At 45.3% G+C, this 21,083-nt stretch overlaps 1 protein-coding gene across 5 annotated transcripts in view; it reads left to right on the top strand.

The window, feature by feature from the left end:
• LOC124040009 (serine-rich coiled-coil domain-containing protein 2-like) overlaps positions 1-19,056 on the top strand; it is an 88,697-nt gene extending 69,641 nt beyond the window's left edge. For 3 of the 5 annotated variants that reach the window (XM_046356701.1, XM_046356700.1, XM_046356702.1), the window contains one exon: positions 13,089-19,056. In XM_046356701.1, coding sequence (XP_046212657.1) covers positions 13,089-13,859 — 771 coding nt within the window. In that variant the 3' untranslated portion in view covers positions 13,860-19,056. Of the gene's footprint in view, positions 1-5,305; positions 5,394-7,010; positions 7,051-13,088 lie in introns of all 5 variants that reach the window. The other 2 variants (XM_046356703.1, XM_046356705.1) reach the window with 2 other exon arrangements.
• The last annotated feature ends 2,027 nt before the right edge of the window (positions 19,057-21,083 follow it).

Genomic DNA, 21,083 nt, shown 5'->3' with positions numbered 1-21,083 from the left:
TTTAATTGTTTCTCCTTTGTATCTAACCGCTGCAGTTTTGTTTGAAGGGGAAACGTGATAGCCCTGACATTTCATTTTTCAGTTATGAGGGAAACGGTGACAATATTCTCCCCGCTGTCTCGAGATAAGGAAAGTGTAGCGTGTGAGTGTCAGCACACAAACAAACGATCAATCAAGCAAGCCGACAGAGGCATAATAACAGTGGCTTGAGAGCATCTCCGTCTCAAAGGCACGGGATTCCTCACACCATGCTGTCTCTTAGTGCTGAACTCCAATCACAGTATTTCTAGCTCAAATCCATCTAATTGTATTTGTCACATGCTTTGTAGACAACCGGTGTAGACTAACAGTGAAATGCGGGCCTTTCCCAACAATGCAGAGAGAGAGAAAATGGTAATAACATGCAATAATACAAATAATTATAAATACAGACTAAGAACTTGGCTATATACATGGGTTACCAGTAGCGAGTCGATGTGCAGGGGTACGAGGAAATTGAGTTAGATAAGTACATATAGCTAGGAATACAGTGACGAGGCATCAGGATAGACCGTAGCAGCAGTGTACGTGAAGAGTCAATGAAGATAGTTTACCAAATAGGACTATTTAGCAGAATTATGGCTAGTGGGTAGAAGCTGTTCATGTTCCTGTTGGTCCCAGACTTTTTTAGGGTCATCTGCTGACACTGCCTGGTATAGAGGTCCTGGCTGACGGGGAGCTCGGCCCCAGTGAAGCACTACCCTCTGTAGCGCCTTGCGGTCGGATGCCAAGCATTTGCCATACCAAGTGGTGATGCAGCCAGTCAAGATGCTCTCAATGTTGCAGCTGTAGAATTTTTTGGAGGATCTGAGGGCCCATGCCGAATCTTTTCAGTCCACTTAAGGGGAAGAGGTGTTGTTCCCGCTTGACGACTGTGTTGTTGTGTGTGAACCATGATAGATCCTTAGTGATGTGGATACCGAGGAACTTGAAGTTCTCAAACCGCCCCACCGCAGCCCTGTTGATGTGAATGGGGGTGTGCTCGGCCCTCCGTTTCCTGTTGTCCACGATCAGCTCCTGTTTGTCTTGCTAATGTTGAGGGAGAGGTTGTTGTCCTGGCACCCCACTGCCAGATCTCTGATTGTCGTCAGTGGTCAGGCCTACCACCACTTCCGTATTGGGTACTTCCTGTTTGAGTTTTTGCTTGTAAGCAGGAATCCAGAGGATAGAGTTATGGTCATATTTGCCAAATGGGGATTGAGGGAGAGCTTTATATCTGTCTCTGTGTGTGTGGAGTATAGGTGATCTAGAGTTGTTTTGCCTCTAGCTGCACAGGTGACATGCTTGAAGAAATTTGGTAAGACATATTTAAGTTTTCCTGCATTAAAATCGCCGTCCACTTGGCGCGTCATTTTTGATTGGACAGGCATTAAGGTATTCAGTTACTGTTCGATTGAACGTTAGAATGGGAAAACTTAAGCGATTGAGTGTGTGGTATGATCATCCTGTGCCAGGCGCACTGGTTCCAGTCTCTCAGAAATGGCCGGCCTCCTGGGTTTTTCACACAACAGTGTCTAGGGTTTACGGGGAATGGCGCGACAAAGAAAAAACATCCAGTCGGTGGCAGTCCGGACAGTTGATGTTGATGAGAATGGCATGACTCGTTCAGGGTAACAGGCGGGCCACAAACAGACAAATAGCGGCGCAGTACAACAGTGTTTTGCAGAACAGTATCTCGGAATGGACAACTCGTCGGCCCTCGTCACAGACGGGCTATTGCAGCAGACGACCACACCGGGTTCCATTCCTATCAACTAAAAAGAAGAAAGAGACTCAAGTGGGCAGATGATCACCAAACCTGTACAATTGAGTACTGGAAAAACATTGCCTGGTCCGACAAATCCGGATCCTGTTGTGTCATGATGATGGCAGAGTCAGGATTTGCCGTGAGCAGCATTAGTCCATGGCCCTATTCTGCCTGGTGGCAACTGTATATGCTGCTGGTGGTGGTGTAATGGTGTGGGTAATGTTTTCCTGGCACACTTTAGGTCCCTTGATACCAATTGAGCAATGTTTCCATGCCCCAAAGAATTCAGTCTGTTCTCTAGGCAAAGGGGGGTCCAACCCGGTACTAGATGCGTGTCAGTAGCAATCTTCATTCAAATCGAGGTTAGTGATCGCTGTTCTGAAATCCAGAAGGTCTTTTCATTACAAGAAACAATGGCATAAACATTATGTACAGAAAAGTTCAGCGCAAATAAACACACAATATAACGGAATTGGCCAGGAGCCCGTAAAACAGTGGCTATCCAATGTGTCTTTGGTTCCCTCTGTGAAACTGTCTCTCCCGCATCCCCGTGTGACAGGCTTGATGGACCAATGGAAATGACAAGATTGTCTTTGCGGTGTGTGTGATGTCACAAAGTCAAGTCGGTATACTGCCTATCAGGCTGTATGTATTCAGAAACGCAAGGGGAAATGTTCCTCATTGTCACAGCTACACCGGTTTACCATGGTAACGGTTTTTAGAGCAATAAGGTTTTCTCTCTTAAGAAAAACCGATCCCTAGCGGATTAGTCATAGTCCTACTAATCGATACTGATAAATGGAACAGGCAACAGTGTCTTGGAGAAATACTGATGGTGTGTTAGAGAGAAAGAGTGACGAAAGAGGGGGAGGGTTGAGAGAGGCGACATTGTATTGAGCTCGAGAAATTATGCTGCCTATCCAGACTGCAGAGAAACTGGCATCAACCATAATGAGCACAATTGATCTGTAGTGTCAGTTCACAAATAACGCATCCCTACCCCCCCCTAAAGCAAAGGTAAACTCAACACCCAACCAATCCCCTCTCACTGAGCCTCTTGCAGCTTCAATAACAGTACCTATCACTGTCATGTCAGGTAGCTATGAGTTTAGAGGTGACCCTAGTCTACATTTCTCATCTTCTTCCCCCATGTCAAATCACTCCCTGGCAGGTGTGTCTGAACCGGTGGAGGGTGAGTGTGATTGTATTGTACAGGGAGACATCGCAGGCACCCTGTCTGGGGATGGACTGAGAGACGAGTGGCGTCACATTAGTGTGGGTGTAGCAATGGGGGAATAGGCTGGTGGTTACACCCCATCCCAGTATATTTTCTCAGTTTGAGGCGCTGGAGAAATGTCTATCTCAACTAATTCCCCCCCCCCCCCAGCCTCCCTGGTCCTCATGTCTGAGTGTCCTGTGTTTTGAGAGTATGGTGCTCTAATCTACAGCGCCTTCAGGAATTATTCATATCCCTTGACTTATTCCACATGTTGTTGTTACAGCCTAAATTCAAAATGTATTAAATATATATTTTCCCACCCATCTACACACACTACCCCGTAATGACAGAGTGAAATACAGAAATGTCATTTACCTAAGTATTCACACACCTCTGCTAATATGCTCCAAATTGAGCTCAGGTGCATCTAATTACCTTTGATCACCCTTGTCAATACAACTTGATGGTAGTCCACCTGTGGGACATTCAGTTATTTGAACATGATTTTAGAAAGAAACACCTGTCAATAGAAGTTCCCACAGTTGACAGTGCATGTCAGAGCAGAAACTAGACCATGAAGTCCAAGGAACTGGAGCTACCGGGCAAGAGGGACCTTGGTCCGGGAGGTGATCAAGAACCCAATGATCACTCTGACAGAACTACAGAGTTCCTATGCTGAGATGGGAGAACTTGCCAGAAGGACAACCGTCTCTACAGCACTTCACAAATCTGGGCTTTATAGGAAATGCCAGATGGATGTGGAGGAAAGGAGAATATCCCCAATTCAGATGTGCAAAGCTGATACAGACATACCCAAGACAAAGCTGTAATCGCCGCCAAAGGGGCTTATACAAAGTATTGACTAAGGGGTGTGAATACTTGTGCAAATTAGATTTCTATACTGAAATCAAATATAAACGCAACATGTAAAGTGTTTGTTTCATGAGCTGAAATAAAAGATCCCAGAAATGTTCCATAATCACAAAAAGCGTATTTCTCAATAATGGTGTGAAAATATGTAGTTTATATCCCTGTTAGTGAGAATTTCTCTGATGCCAAGATAATCCATCCACTTGACAGGTGTGGCTGATTTAAACAGCATGATCATTACACTGACTGCAGGAATATCCACCAGAGCTGTTGCCAGAAAATTGAATGTTAATTTCTCTACCATAAACCACTCCAATGTTGTTTTAGAGAATTTGGCAGTATGTCCAACCAGCCTCACAACCGCAGACCATGTGTAACCACGCCAGCCCAGGACCTCCACATCCGGCTTCTTCACCTGCTTCGGGATCGTCTGAGACCAGCCACTCGGACAGCTGATGAAACAGAGTTTGCACAACCAAAGAATTTCTGCACAAACTGTCAGAAAACTTCAGTGAAAGTTCATCTGCGTGCTCGTCGTCCTCACCAGGGGCTTGACCTGACTGCAGGGCAACCATTGAGCATGTTTGGAATGCTCTGAATCAACGTGTACGGCTGCGTGTTCCAGTTTCCTCCAATATCCAGCAACTTCACACAGCCATTGAAGAGGAATGGGACAAAACTCCACAGGCCACAATCAACAGCCTGATCAACTCTACGCGAAGGAGATTTATCGTGCAACATGAGGCAAATGGTGGTCATACCAGATACTGACTGGTTTTCTGATCCACACCCCTACGTTTTCTTGTATATATTTTTTATTAAAGGTATGTGTTACCAACCGATGCAAATCCATAGATTAGGGCCTAATGAATTCATTTCAATTTACTGATTTCCTTATATGAACTGTAACGCAGTAAAATCTCGTTGTATGTTGCGTTTTATTTTTGTTCAGTGTATATTTCATTTTCAATATATGTTTTTTACTTTGTCATGTTATAGGGTATTTGTACATTTAATTATTAATCCATTTTGAATTCAGGCTGTAAGACAACAATGGAATAAGCCAAAGGGCATAGATAACCTTTCTGAAGACGCTGTAGGTCTTTACTGACACACACACACACACACACACACACACACACACACACACACACACACACACACACACACACACACACACACACACACACACACACACACACACACACACACACACACACACACACACACACACACACACACACCAATCCATGATCCTTAGATGCCAGGACACCTCTGTTCCTCTTAAGATGTCATCCCTGTGTGTGACTGGAGACCAATCACTCACTTACCGACTCCACAGAGGGATGGCTGGGTTCGATCCTCTCTGTCTATCTCTCTGTTCTCTGGTGTGTGTTATTTCCTCTGGTGTTTGTCTTCTCTCTGCACAGGGTGTTCTGCCTGCTCCTTTCCTCTCTCCCTGGCAGCGCTCTCACCAGGGGACCCTGCGGGCATGCATGCCCCACCACAGCAGACAGAGTGAGTCCCTAACAGTGCCCCCCATCCCTACCCCCTCACCACCCATACCCTATAGAGCCTTGCATCTGTGTCCCCATGCCATTACCCTGCCACCCTGCTTCTGTCCCTAGAGTCTTAGAGCATAATGCTGACTGGCTACACCCAGACAATCAAGCAAGTGCAAATTCTCTTTCTCCCTTCTAGTTATCATTTTCTATCCTCTCCAGTTAGCTCTCTTTTTGCTGCCTCAGTTGGTCATGGATTTGGTTTCTCTGTTGCTCGCTACATGTCGGCATCGCAACCCACTTTTCTTGGCTGACATGTCGAAAGGCTCTTCCAGTCCGATACTTGACCTGTAGAGCAGACTTGAGACCCACAATCTGCCTTGGTAGTAATCTCTCTAGCACCCACTGTTATTGTGTAGCCATGGCGTTTTCATTGTAAGAACTCTCTGAAAAGTCTTAAGTGCTCCAGTCTCCTCACTATTCTCTTTTTAAATGCAATCAAAGCACAGTGAGAAATGGGTTAAGACCAAAAAGATGGACAGATTCTGTAGAAGAGAGAAAATGACGACAAAATGGAGAGCGAGAGATGAAGAACTCTCTGTTAATTCATTCCTTTTTGCCCTTTGATCTCCATCTGTGGGACTTGGTTAGACGCCTGTCGCCAAGGACTATGGGGCCGTATCCCTCACCTCAGGCCCACAACTTCCCCAGCCTTTGTTTCTCTCCATCCCCTCATCCCTCTCTTCATCCCTGCCCCGAATCAGCAGTTCTCTCCGTCATGCTCGACAGAGCGGTGCCGCTTTGATCCCACACATTTCAGTCGAGCGACATTCCACGCACATCTGCTAATGAGTGAATAGTTCCCTCTGTAATTGAACTCATTTTTTAATGAATTTTCTTCACCCTCCATTGGTTGAGTGATGCCATAGCTCTTTTTAGGAGCAACTGGGAACTAGAGGGAGTAACTGAAGAGGATAACTGCCGGTGACTGTGTGTGTTCTATGCATGGTAGTGTGAGTGTTCCAGGTGTTTGCGCTGTGAGTAATTGAATGCTGTCAGTGTGTCATTAGTCTCGGAAACACAGAACTAAAATCTGGGGTAATTGAGTCACATGCTTGATTATGTTCTGGGGGCGGAGATGTATGAGAAACGAGACTAACGAAGTCTCCACCTCCCCTTAAAGTAAACTCTCAGCCAAAGCATGGGCCAAATGTCAACTCACCCCTCCGAACTTTGAAAGATACAAACACCCCTGCCGAAATTGTGATTTTTGCCCTAATGATCAGTGACAAAGTTCCTTGTTTGTCTTCGTATCCCACAGTCTGTTAAAAGATGCTACAATACCTGCCTCTGTCCACGAGAGATTAGTGTGTCATTGAACGGCACAGAACACATCTATTTCTTAATGAACATGCCTGTCTGTGTGTGTGGTACACGTACCAAACATGCCTCAGTCTCTTTGTGTAGTAAAACATACCCGTTGTGATCAATCAATTAATGAAGAATGGACTGATGACCCTCTGTCCATTCTGAACTCCTCCATCAACCTAACCTAAATCACTCTCCTCCTATTTCTCTCCCTTCTTCCTTGTTGTTTCTCTCCCTCTGCCTCTCCCACACTGACCTTGGCAAGGAGTGGAACAGCTTGTGCATTACATCAGCGATACAGCGTGGTACAGTACCCTTTCATATTTCTCCCAAACCATCCCTCCCTCCTTTTTCTCTGTTCCCTCCATCTATCCCATCTGCATGATGAGGAATGCCTGGTTCTGGTCTGATGATGCCCGTATCTATCCTTTGTCTGGTGTTGTTGTCCCTCCCTGGTGCAGTTTGACCTTACAGTTCACCTGTGTTTGACAGGCTGCTTCTTTCCCATCGTGTTTCTATCAGGTCACCCTGCATCGCCCGCACTATGACAACAATTCACATCTTCCTTCCTACATTCTTCACCCTCCTCCTATTCTCTCTCTCTCCCTTTCTCCCTCTTTTCCCCCTGAGCCACTCCACTTCTCCCCCGACAGGTCTGGCTTTGCATCCACCTTTCTATATTTACTTTGTAGTTATTTAGCAGCTGCTTCTTTCCAGAGCAATTTATAATCCAGTCAGATTAGTTCATCTTTTTTTGCCAGAAAAGCAGACTACCTACAGCAACTGATTTGACTCAATCAGTCAAATGTATTTATAAAGCCCCTTTTACATCAGCAGATGTCACAAAGTGCTTACACAGAAACCCATCCATATACCCCAAAGAGCAAACAATGCAGATGTAGAAGCACGGTGGCTAGGAAAAACTCCCCAGAAAGGCAGGAACCTAGGAAGAAACCTAGAGATTATAACAGAACATGGCCATTAAGGCTAGATCATTCTTCAAGATGTTCAACCGCTTATAGATGACCAGCAGGGTCAAATAATAATCTGTGGTTATAGAGGGTGCAACAGGTCAGCACCTCAGGAGTAAATGTCAGTTGGCTTTTCAAAGCCGATCATTCAGCGGTCGAGACAGCAGGTGGTGTGTGTGTGTGTGAGAGAGAGAGAGAGACTCTCTCAACAGCAGGTCCGGTGAAAGGTCAGGGTTCCATAGCCACAGGCAGAACAGCAGAAACTGGATCAGCAACACGACCAGATGGGATGGGGACAGCCAGGTGCCTTGAGGCCAGGTAGTCCTGAGGCATTGTCCTAGGGCTTAAGTTCACTGGAAGGGAAGAGAGGGAGCATACTTAAAATCACACAGGACACCAGATAAGACAGGCGAAATACACCAGACCGGGCCAATCAGGCAGGATATAACCCCACCCATTTTTCCAAAGCACAGCCCCCACACCACTAGAGGGATATCAACAGACCACTAACTTACTACCCTGAGAAAAGGCGGAGTATAGCCCATTAAGATCTCCCCCACCACACAAGCCCGATGGGGGTGCAAGACCATATAGGAAGATAACATCAGTGACTCAACCCACTTAATTGGAATGTATCGAATAAAGCCTGGCAAGATGTGATGTATCCTGCCTAGGGAAGGCATGGGAGAGCACCAGCAAGCCAGTGACTCAGCCCCCGTAGTAGTGTCAGAGGCAGAGAATCCCAGTGGAGAGAGGGGAGCAGAGCAGGCAAAGACGGCAAGGGTGGTTCATCACTCCAGTGCCTTGCCGTTCACCTTCGCACCCCTGGGCTAGAATACACTCAATCAAAGGACCTACTGAAGAGATGAGTCTTCAGTAAAAATTTCAAGGTTGAGACTGAGTAAAACCTTAATCAGCCCTTGCCTTAACAGGATGCCAAGGCTAGCACTGGAGTAATAGGATAACTTTTGGGCAGTTCTAATCAATATTCTAGCATCTGTATTTAGCACTAACTGAAGTTTATTTAGTGCTTTGTCCGGGTAGCCGGAAAGTAGAGCATTGCAGTTGTCTAATCATGAAGTGAGAAAATCATGGGTGAGTCATTTTTAGTTGTTTTTTTTGCAATGTTATAAAGATGGGGGGAAAAAGCTACTCTTGAAATATTTGTGATGTGTTCGTCAAAAGCGAGATCAGGGTGCAGAGTTAACACTGAGATCCTTCAGGGTTTATAAAAAAATAAAAATAAGACTACAACCAACGAGATTGTCAGATCAAACAGCAGATCTCTTTTGTCCGAATATAATAATAAAATGTGCCGCAATCCATGTGTCTGAAACGCCATGTTTCATCGAAATGTACAGTTGTTTGTCATCTGCACAGCAGTGAAAGTTGACATTGTGTTTCCAAATGAACTCATCAAAAGCTAGCATAATATTGAAAACAATAGTGGTCCTAAAATGCAACCTTGAGGCACACCGAAACTTGTCAGAGGACAAACCATCCACAGAAACAAACTGATATATTTGCGACCAGATATGATCTAAACCAGGCAAGAACTTGTCCGCATAAACAAATTAATTGAACATATCTCTATGGCCTTCATTGGCAATACAATTCTTTGCATGGTTCCATATGTTATTTTTGTGGTGAATGCATGGGAAGTTGATAGATGGAACTGATCCACAAACGTATATTCTTTCCCCCATGTCTCATCATCCGTCAGACTCCATTATGGTCTGAAAGTGTATTTTCCCCCTCTCCTTTTTATTATAATTTTAATTAGTATTGAAGTCCTGTGTGCTCATTGGAAATTGCTTGTGGGTATCCATTGTCATTATTCGAATGTGTTTGGAGTCTATTCAGACGTGCAAGAATTAAAATAAAATTAGCGGAGCTGAGCAGTATTTTCAACCTCAGTGATCGGGTGTCGAGGTGATGAATGCAGAGAGCGAGACGGTGGGAGTGGATGAGTGGAAAGCTCTGGTTTGGCAGTAGAGCGGTACTATCCATCCCCCCACCCACCCACGCATGCACTTGTGTCCCTCTCTGGCTTTGAGGGGAAGGCAAGGTGATTCCCTCCTTGAAACACCTGCTGGGCTTTATAAACCAGGCTCCCCTTCTTTCCATTGCTCCGATGGGCTCAAGAAAGCTGCGTCACCGGTCGTTAGCTGCCATTCCCTAATCCCCTTGAGTTGTCATCAATTATTTATGAAGCCTCGTTCCAGGGGACAGACCCCCCCCCCCTCCTTCAGTCAGTCTGCAGACTACTAAAGGGGCCATGGGCCCCTCAACTCTCAGGTCCCGGACCCTGCTGACTTAACCTGGCCCTGCTGTCCCTGACTATCTGGACTCTAGGGGAAAATGTTTTTCCTGTTGAAATAGCCCCAGGACCATCAAAGCAGCATTGACATTAAAGCCAGAGATCGGCCCAATACGTAACATATGGGGGAGTGTGGTGTGTAAATGATTCTAAGCACAGTGCCAGAGGATGGGCTAGGTCCAGTGGCAGTTAGCCTTCACATTTTAAGAGTGTTGAGGCAGTAACAGAAATGTCGCCGGTTCAAATCCCGTTACGAATCTCTGTGCCCTTGAGCAAGGCACTTCATCTCAATTTATCCTGTAAATCACTCTGAATAAAACTGTCTGCTAAATTATTTAAATATAAAAAGGGCAAGTTGGTGTAGTACAAAGCGGCGACCAGCGGATGGCAGTGTGGACTACTGAATTCATCTCCATAGTCAATGAATCGTGGTAATAAATTGAGGACTGGTAAGGCTAAACTTTGAGGCGTCTGATCTGCTGAGATGTCGAAGCTCAAAGCTATACATGTGAATATTTATGTACACAGATCACTGTGCAACGGATCAAAAGAATAACTGCATTTACAGTGCCTTCAGAAAGTATTCATACTCCTTGACTTTTTCCACATTTTGTTGTTATAGCCGGAATTCAAAATTTACTGAATTGTTGCTTCTTTCACCCATCTATACACAATACCCCATAAGAAAATGTTTAGAAATGTTTGCACATTTATTGAAAATTAAATACAGATATTTACACTTAACAAAAATATAAATGCAACAATTTCAAAGATTTTACTCACTTCGTTGATATACGGAAAAAGTCAATTGAAATACATTTATTAGGCCCTAATCTATGGTTTTCACATGACTGGAAATACAGATATGCATTTGTTGGTCACAGATGCCTTTAAAAAAAGAAAGTTAGACGTGTGGATCAGACCACTATTTCCCTCATGCAGCGTGACATATCCTTCGCAACCTGCAGCGTGACACATCTCCTTCGCATAGAGTTGATCAGGCTGTTGACTGGAATGTCCAACTCTTCAATGGCTGTGCGAAGTTTCTGGATATTGTCGTGAACTGAAACACTCGGTCACTTGGTCGTACACGTCGATCCAGAACATCCCAAACATGCTCAATTGGTGACATGTCTGGTGAGTATGCAGGCTGTGGAAGAAATGGGACACTTCCAGGAAGTGTGTACAGATTGTGACATGGGGCCGTGCATTATCACGACAATGGGCCTCAGGATCTCATCATGGTATCTCTGTGCATTCAAATTGTCATAGATGAAAGGCAAATGTGTTCGTTGTCCGTAGCTTGTGGCACTCTTTTCACAACGTTGACATAAGCAAACCGCTGGCCCACACGACGCCATACACGTGCTCTGCGGTTGTTTGGCCGATTGTCCGTACTGCCAAAATCTCTAAAAAGAAGTTGGAGGTGGCTTATGGTAGAGAAATTAACATTAAATTATCTGGCAATCGCTCTGGTGAACATTCCTGCAGTCAGCATGCCAATTGCAAGCTCCCTCAGGACTTAAGACATTGGTGTAATTTTGTTGTGACAAAATTGCACATTTTAGTGGCATTTCATTGTACCCAACATAAGGTGCACCTGTGTAATGATCACACTGTTTAATCAGCTTCTTGATATGCCACACCTGTCAGGTGGATGGATTATCTTGACAAAGGACAAATACTTTTTTCCCTCACTGTATTGCAGGTTTTTTTTTTTTAAATGCTTGTTTATTGAGTTTAAGAAAGGCATTGGTGCAACGATGGTGCTTTTTTTTAAAGCTTTTTTTGTTAAATCATCACCCTTTTGGTGAAGTAGGCTGTGATTGCTTGCAACGCAGCACAAGCTAGTTAACTAGTAATATCATCAACCACGTGTAATTAACTAGTGATTATGTTAAGATTGATTTTGATTTTTATAAGTTTAATGCTCGCTAGCAACTTACCTAAGCTTCTTGCTGCACTCCCGTAACAGGTGATCAGCCTGCGACGCAGTCTCCCCGTGGATTGCAATGTAATCGGCCATAATCTGTGTTCAAAAATTACGGATATGAACACTTGAAATCGGCCTTAATTAATTGGCCATGCCGATAAATGCCCAAAAATGGCAGGTAAGTCCTCACCTTTCCTCTCCATGGGGATTTGTTGTTGTGTTTTCAGCTGTGATAAATACACAACTTCCTCTTGCCCTGGCCAGCCTCCAACTCCCACCCTCCAAACAGACATGTCATCTGACAGAATAATTCCCTTTGAGTCAGCTAGCCTGTCTACTGCTTCTCTCTCTCTCTGTTTGACTGACAGGTAGGTGCGTATGAGGCCGGGCAGCCGCCATCTTCCCCACCCAAAAAGCATGAGCGGGCTGAAGTAGTCCCCTGATGCCCCGGCGTGCACGCTAACCTTTTCACTAATTAAGGATGTGCTGGCATGGCGGCATGCCAGGGCACCTTGGTACGCTGGCGACTGGTGGCCAGACACGGCCCGGGAGAGCTACTGCCATCCTATGTCTGCCTTATTTGTCATCGGAGGACGCAACATGTAGTCAGGCGAGCGAGTCTGCAGGCAGGAGGAGGGCTCTTTTGATGGTGACCTCTCCTACCCAGCCTCTGCATCGGTACATCATGGCTAATAAGTGCAGAGAGACTGCGACTACTGTACTGGAGCACGCAGCAGCACTGTGACAGGCCTGGCTGCAGACTCCAAAGAGTCCCCGGAATCAAAAGCTCCATCTCCGACGGCGTTTCATGTGTTGAATGCGGCACAGTTTGTTTCTTTCTTTACCTTCGTAAGAAAAGGGAGAGGCGTTACGGTACACACTGTACAGCCTCGTGGGAATTGTGGGCTTGTTGTGCAACTGTCAAGAGACTGACACTGCTGTTTTGGGAAAAACATTGCTTAGGCATAATAGACTGTACAAAATATTTGTTTCAAAAGCCCAAAGAACAGAAATGATTTAGAGTTGATTATTTTTGTTATGATGAGTACAATGGTTCTAGCTATAGTTTTGTTTATATACCGTTTTAGATGGTTAACGTATGTTTCTCTCCTCCCCCAGCCTCAAATACTACAGCCTTCCAGGCCATGGCCCAACAGGGTGCACCAACCCCACTCCCAGGAAAGATTAACAAACTCAGCCCACACCGAGGCCCCCAGTGAGCTGGCCCCCAGTGAGCTGGCCTCCTCTAACCCTGGCTGTGGCTGGGGGGACAGTCTGGCCAGCAGAGCCCAGCACAGCTCCCGCTCTGGCCTGGCTTGCCCTAGCCCTGCTTTCACCCCTCCTGCTGGCTATTTCCCTAGCTCAGAAGAACTTAGCCTCTTGCTCAGCACCCAGCTGAAGATCAGTGACTCCGAGGGTCCGGAGGGCCAGACATGTTCTCCTCCCCACCCTGGATCAAGACTCAGGCTGGACTCAGCCAAAAGGATCCCTCCACCTTGTCTCTCGCAGTCCCCCGGCTCTCTGAAGAAAGCCTCCATCCCTAAGAGGCCACATGAAGGCCCCACCACCACAACCACCACCACCCAGATGTCCATGGCAGGCTTCCCCAGGGTGGTGAGAGGAATCCAGGGTAGGGGTGGTCTCAGGCCGGGCCACATGGCTCCACAGTTCAGGCTGAGTCTGCTCCCACCTGCTTTCAGAGGTCAACCCTGCTACAGTTCCACACCCCAGTCATCTGCCTCCTTTCTGGGCCCTGCCCTGCCCGCCTTCCCCCGGACCAGAGCACCCAGACAGACTCCAGGCCTCAGAGAACCAGAGAGTGGTGGTCTCAAGGCCAGAGGTCTAGGCCCTCCCACCCTCTTACGACTCCCCAAGCCAAAGGGCCACTGATTGCTTTCTCTCAATTCTCAAACAGTGCCCTCTAGTAAGGCCATTCAGCACCACCCTCTACCCACTCAGACCCAAAAGATCAGACTTCTTCTAGAGGCTTCCGACCTCCCCTTAGTAAGGTTACCATGTCTACCCTGTGAGAAAGGATGACATGCAGACTAATATATAATGTATAACCCAAAATAATATTTTATCTAACCTCTTCCAATAAGAATCACTCAAGGTCAGAAAAACAAATTGGCCCATGTACACATTTGATATCGTCTCAGACGAAGAAGTCAAGCATTACACCTTATTGTTTATCCCCCCCCAAAAAACACTTGCTTCAACACTATCTGTACGCAGATAAATAGATTGTTGTTTTTGTGAAGTTCTGTTTCAAAGTGGGAACTGGCAGGATGCTTAACTTTATATTCCCTCCAGCCCCAACAAGCTACAATTGCAACTTTACTTTCTGGCCAAAACTTTTCCCAAGATAATGAACATGCTTAGGAACACTGTGTTATCTGGCCCCAATACAGCATTTATTGTTACTTATACATACTCAGTTGGGTTGGACTTTACAGGGCTCGACATTAATGCTTGTCTGCTTTCCCCCCAAAGAATTGGTTATGAAGAATGTAGATTTAAGTTTTCTGACTGGACAAGTTAAAAAAAAATGTTTAGTATAAAAAAAAGTCACAAACAATTAGGCGAATCCGATCCGAATTGGATCAGTGTCCTCCTAATCTCTGCAGAGCGCTTTAGAGTATAATTATTGTAGGCCTGCATTGACGGGCACAAGCGATCTTTCAATCATGCAGTCACGAGATGCGTTTTTGAGATCAAAGCAAGCCGCATGTGCACATGTTGATATTCATTGCTAGTTAGTGAGTTATTTGCCCAGTTATAGCTCATTTTTGGTCGACAATGAAAATGCTGGAAAAGTTTGCATCACCTTGTCAGAGGAGAGCTACATTTGCGCAGCAGGTAAAGCAATGATATATAACAGCCATATTGTGTAGATTGGCTTGTTCTCACTACTTAACTATTTAGCTATTAGCATGTATTAATGTAATGTCCGATGGCCTAAAATATACTTCTACCCGCGCTCGTGTATAACCACAAATGTCGAACACATTTGATACGTGTGCACAGTTGACCAATTCTGCATACTCCGATTGTAAAACCGTCTCGCAAGCGCTAAAATCCTCCTATTCAATGCTGGCCATGTACAATACTGGCCATGTAATTCTGCCAAAGTCTAAGAATATATATTTTTTAATAGCTTAATTGACAAGTAATTCCTATGCTGTCAATATTTTTGTTGAACACTGAATATTTTAACCTTACAAATAGATAAACAAGTGACTTGAGCTTTCGGGCAAGTAAAAAAAACAGTTCTACTTGTCTGAAGGACATGTGGCTAAGAAAGTTAATGTCAAGCTTTACTTACTGAACAACTGCCTGTATGTAGTGGTTGGGCTTAGTATAACTTTGATTTGTCTGTAGACGGGAACTTTAATTTACCTGATATAATCTCTGCGTAACTGTGGTAGAGGGATTAAGGCAATATAACACAGTGGAACGGTTACAGGAACCGAGCATCTCTTGACTTGAAGGGGAACATTTGGTTGTATAGACTAGAGAATATAGTTTGTTACTTCAGATATTGTCCCTCTGGCTAAACTGGGGGGGGGGAATTCTACTTGCTGAGTGATGTTCTAAAGTCCCCCTTGCTACACAGCCAGTATTATGTCTCTCTCACAGGAGGTTGGTGGCACCTTAATTTGGGGGGGGGGGGGGGGGGGGTTCTCTGGTTTTGAAACACCTTTATTATTTCTGCCTTGTACCCTGAGAATGCCTTACGTTTTTAAGTGCACTCTCAAAAGTAGCTGTATGTTGCACTGTACCCTTCTGTCTGCCGATAGTCTGTATCTGTCTTTGTCTGTGTGGTGGTGCAGTTTGATTGCGACACGGGGACAACAAAGAGATCAGAGGAGCCATCTTGTGCAATTGGTGCTCTCTGAGCCACCTTTGTTCCCCCTGTGCTTCCATCATGAGCAGGTCTAGTTTGGTCTGTGGGTAGAGGGTCACCCACATGCTACCTTAATGAGGCTGCACCAGAGAAGAGCTCAGCCCAACTACACAGCAGACGTGCTTCAGGCCCAGGTCCCTGAATAGAAGGGGACAGAAAGAAAGATAAATAATTTCCTAGCATGAAACAATGTTGCTGGTGTAATGCAGAGGCTGGCGGCAACTTCCACGTGATTCCGTAATGATTCTGAGTCGGATCCAGTTGGCATGGTAACACAGCTGAGTGGCACAGTGGAGGGGTGTGAGGATGTCGAGTGGGTTACGCACACGCTCAGTGTGTCCCTGCCGACAGCAGGGCCAGGCATGCTTCTTTGACATCTGCTGAGACTTAACTCTCCATTTTAATTTTTAAATTTTTATTGTTCACTACTACTTCTCTCACTCCTTCCTCAAGGTGATAGACTTACAATGAGTGCATCACGGTGGGGCAGAGTGTCAAGGAGGATGGAGAGGGACACAATGACTCTCATTTGCTTTTCTTCAAAGCCATCATGTCTAACTACTTCCTGGTCTGTTACTATGTTTAGTCCTTGAGAGCTTTAAGTAGTAGCCAATGGGCACCATTTGTACCCTATCAGGTCCTTATTTCCTTGATGTCATAACTGATCTTTTGATCCCAAGTCAGTTGGCTGAGTGTACGTTGTAGAATGAGCGGAACGTCACCCAGTCAAAACGATCTCAAAGACTAGAAATAAACATGCCTATTTCTGTAACTTAATTTAGCATTTCTTCTTCCCCAGCTAAAGCTTTACATGTTTTTCTATGCAACACAGTTGTGCCCTAGTCATGGAAGATAAGTCACAGTGGTACATTTAGTCATGGGCAATGAGCTCGTCGCCTCCATGAACCCTTCTCGTTATGGCCATATGTAAAGCCAGATGTAAGTGTACTTGATATCTGAAACACTTGTTTTGCTGCCACCAAGTATTTGTCCTCCCATTGTTAAATGATTGGAAGCCATGCCCCATAATGGTCATCACAAGCACTCACCTTATACGTTTTTGTCAAGCGCTTTGAAGTGCTTTCTGCAGCAACCCTACAACGCATGCGTATAACATCACCCTGATCTGAATCTGCCTCGGGACCTGTTAAACGTCACCCCAAATCAACTCTGCTGTTTGGAATGCACGGCTGCTTCCAATCCCACCCAGATAAGAACCAAATACTTTTTATACATTTGATCTCTTCAATGATGAACAAACAAACTATTTGAGGTTTGTCGGGATGAGGAAGAGATTAATTTAATCAATTCCTGTTTGACAGTCAGAGTCCTTGACTTAAAGGATTTAGAATGTTCAGGGGGAAGGAATATTTAGTTTTTAATGTTAACGAGATCTTAACAGAAGCCCTAACATGTTTGTCTCTGAGATATTCTCACCCAAAACCCCCAAAATAGGAGTGACTTAAAGTTATTGAGAAGGGTTGAGACTTGTTAGTCATGCATTATTATTTTTTTGGTTGTCTAGCTTTGCTTGGCTTACCATATTATGGTATGTAGATTAACAAATGTCAAGTAAATAACTTGCCCTCAAAATGACTGCATGGGATAGCATCACGTAGCAGTATTCGCCGTAAAGCACTCTTGCTGTTCTTGTGTATTACAGAAGTGCCTGCTTTTGTGACTTCCTTTCCCGCAGTCCTGAACATAACATTTTGGTATGTAGATGAGTGTGGTTCTGGAGCTTGGTCCCACTGCCCGGCTGTGTTGCTGAAAGAGGAAGGAGGTCTGCCTTGGGTTCACAGGTGATTCCCACTCCTTGCTGCATCTGGCTATCAGATGTTAGAATGCCAGCCTCACTTAGTATTCACTGTCCCAGACTCACACAGACAACCTGTTCTGATTGGGAAGGGCAAACCTGTTTGTCTGTCTCACTACAGAAGCATCCTCTGTATTCAAAAAGCAGGCCAAGCTATGCTTCCAATGTTGTCTCAGCTCTGACGTTTTGAATTTCAAGTGTTCAGATTTGCTTTGCTGCTCACAAGGACAAGGCACTCTGGTGTGCCCCCTTGTCCTTGTGAGCAGTCTTAAGTAGATCTGCCACTGTGCTGCTCGTCTTTTCACGAGTTTAGAACAAATCTCAGTTTTTAAGCTCATTTCACTTTTTTTCCTCTGTTATTTTTTTTAACTGGAAATGTTGAAACAGTAGTTTAATTCATGAAATTACATTGTAAACAGTGGCATGTATTTGCTGCTCATTACAATCTGTTTAATGTCCCTCATTATCTCAAATGGCACCCCATTCCCTTTTATAGTGCACAAAATTTGACCAGAGCCTAATGAGCCCTTGTCAAAAGTAGTGCACTATATAGGGAATAGGGTGTTATTTGGAGTTGTCACCCCCCCCCCCCCCCCCCCACACACCATTTCACAGATGTTGGGGCCTAGAGTTGTCCCCGACCTTGTGACCTGCCAAGGAAAAATTGGGCTATCACTACCCCGGTTTTTTAAAAATGTATACTTCTGGTCAGGTCACTTGGTGATTAGAAAGTCCTGGCCACTTATCTTATGGACAGTGAGGACTGGGTTCAGGTCCATAATCTTCTGCTTTGTTGTCGTCTGCTATCACTGCTGTGAACTTAAACGCCATAACATGAGTCTGTTTTGAATACACGAATCAGTATGGCAGATGTACTGTATGACGACTGTTCTGTTCCTTTCACCTCACTAGCATCACATTGACTGTACATTGTACTGTATAACTTATTTTCCTCACCTATGACAGGAAATGAAAACGGAGAGACTCTGCTCAGAGGATCGGTTGTGTTTCCTCATGTATTTGTGTTTATCTTCCTGCCACTTCTGTTTTAATTCCATGTTTGCTATACTGTTATTTAATGTGCAATACGTTAACGATTGAGAGCATACTGTTGTACACAATACTAATTATTTATGTCTATCCAATATCTATGTCTGTGTAATTGTCACTGTGAGCTTGTCAAAAAAAGAAACATCTCAATCTGAAATGCACTTTAAATGGTTGTGTTGAGACTGAATATGAATGAATGAACTTAAATGTGTTGAACTACTTTTTGTTTTGATTCTGCTCCCCACCCTTTTTGCTGTGATCTCTCTGAGGCTACGGAGTGGCTGAGCGCTCAAATAAAGACTGCACTCAATCTACTGTGTGTGTGTGTGTGTGTGTGTGTGTGTGTGTGTGTGTGTGTGTGTGTGTGTGTGTGTGTGTGTGTGTGTGTGTGTGTGTGTGTGTGTGTGTGTGTGTGTGTGTGTGTGTGTGTGTGTGTGTGTGTGTGTGTGTGTGTGTGTGTGTGTGTGTGTGTGTACAGTGACTGTGGTGGGGAAATGAAGTGGTTAGGTCTCTGGGTTTGGCCTGAGAGGGTAGGAACCAAGAAGAGATGCAGTCAGTGGTGGGGATAAGGGGACGAGAAGCTTGGATGAGAAGAGAGACGAGTGGTTTGTACAGTAAGAGAAGTGATGTAACATGAGTGGTTTGAATGGGTTTTTGGGTGAGGGTGGTAAGAGAGTAGGGATTGATGGTCTAGGGTGGGGTGAGATGGGTCTAGGGGTAGAGATGACTGTTCATTCACTCAAAGGGAAGCACAGCCGCGAGCTGCCCAGTGACATGAGCCTACCAGACGAGCTAAATCGCTTCGAGGCATGCATGAGAGCATCAGCTGTTCCGGACGACTGTGTGATCATGCTCTCTGTAGCCGACGTGAGTAAGACCTTTAAACAGGTCAACATACACAAGGCTGCGGGGCCAGACTGCTTACCAGGACGTATGTACCGGGCATGTGCTGACCAACTGGCAGGTGTCTTCACTGACATTTTCAACATGTCCCTGATTAGGTCTGTAATACCAAACATGTTTCAAGCAGACCACCATAGTCCATGTGCCCAATAACACAAAGGCAACCTGCCTAAATGACTACAGACCCGTAGCACTAATGTCTGTAGCCATGAAGTACTTTGAAAGGCTGGTAATGGCTCACATCAACTCCATTATCCCAGAAACCCTAGACCCACTCCAATTTGCATAACGCCCAAACAGATCTACAGATGATGCAATCTCTATTGCACTCCACACTGCCCTTTCCCACCTGGACAAAAGGAACACTTATGTGAGAATGCTATTCATTGACTACAGCTCAGTGTTTAACACCATAGTACCCTCAAAGCTCATCACTAAGCTAAGGATCCTGGGACTAAATACCCCCTCTGCAACTGGATCCTGGACTTCCTGACGGGCCGGCCCCAGGTGGTGAAGGTAGGTAGCAACACATCTGCCACGCTGATCCTCAACACTGGAGCCCCCCAGGGGTGCGTGCTCAGTCCCCTCCTGTACTCCCACGACTGCATGGCCAGGAACGACTCCAACACCACCATTAAGTTTGCAGACGACACAACAGTGGTAGGCTTGATCACCGACAACGACGAGACAGCCTACAGGGAGGAAGTCAGAAACCTGGCCGGGTGGTGCCAGAATAACTACCTATGCCTCAACGTAACCAAGACTAAGGGGATAATTGTGGACTACAGGAAAAGGAGGACCGAGCACGCCCTCATTCTCATCAATGGGGCTGTAGTGGAGCCGGTTGAGAGATTCAAGTTCCTTGGTGTCCACAACAACAAACTAGAATGGTCCAAACACACCAAGACAGTTGTGAAGAGGGCATGACAAAGCCTATTCCCCCTCAGAAATGAAAAGATTTCGCATGGGTCCTGAGAACCTCAAAAGGTTCTACATCTGCAACATCGAGAGCATCCTGACTGGTTGCATCACTGCCTGGTACGGCAATTGCTCGGCCTCCTCGCAAGGCACTACAGAGGGTAGTTTGTACGGCCCAGTACATCACTGGGGCTAAGCTGCCTGCCATCCAGGACATATACACCAGGCCATGTCAGAGGAAGTCCCTAAAAATTGTCAGACCCCAGCCACCTCAGTCATAGACTGTTCTCTTTACTACAGCATGGCAAGCGTTACCGGAGTGCCAAGTCTAGGACATAAAGGCTTCCCAACAGTTTTTACCCCCAAGCCATAAGACTCCTGACCAGGTAATCAAATGGCTACCCGGACTATTTGCATTGTGTGCCCCCCCCCCCCAACTCATCTTTTACATTGCTGCTGCTCTCTGTTTATGATATATGCATAGTCACTTTATCTATACATTCATGTACAGTGGACTCCA

This window comes from Oncorhynchus gorbuscha, linkage group LG07, assembly GCF_021184085.1.
Source record: "Oncorhynchus gorbuscha isolate QuinsamMale2020 ecotype Even-year linkage group LG07, OgorEven_v1.0, whole genome shotgun sequence".
Taxonomy (NCBI): domain Eukaryota; kingdom Metazoa; phylum Chordata; class Actinopteri; order Salmoniformes; family Salmonidae; genus Oncorhynchus; species Oncorhynchus gorbuscha.
This window is presented reverse-complemented; position numbering and strand designations above follow the sequence as displayed.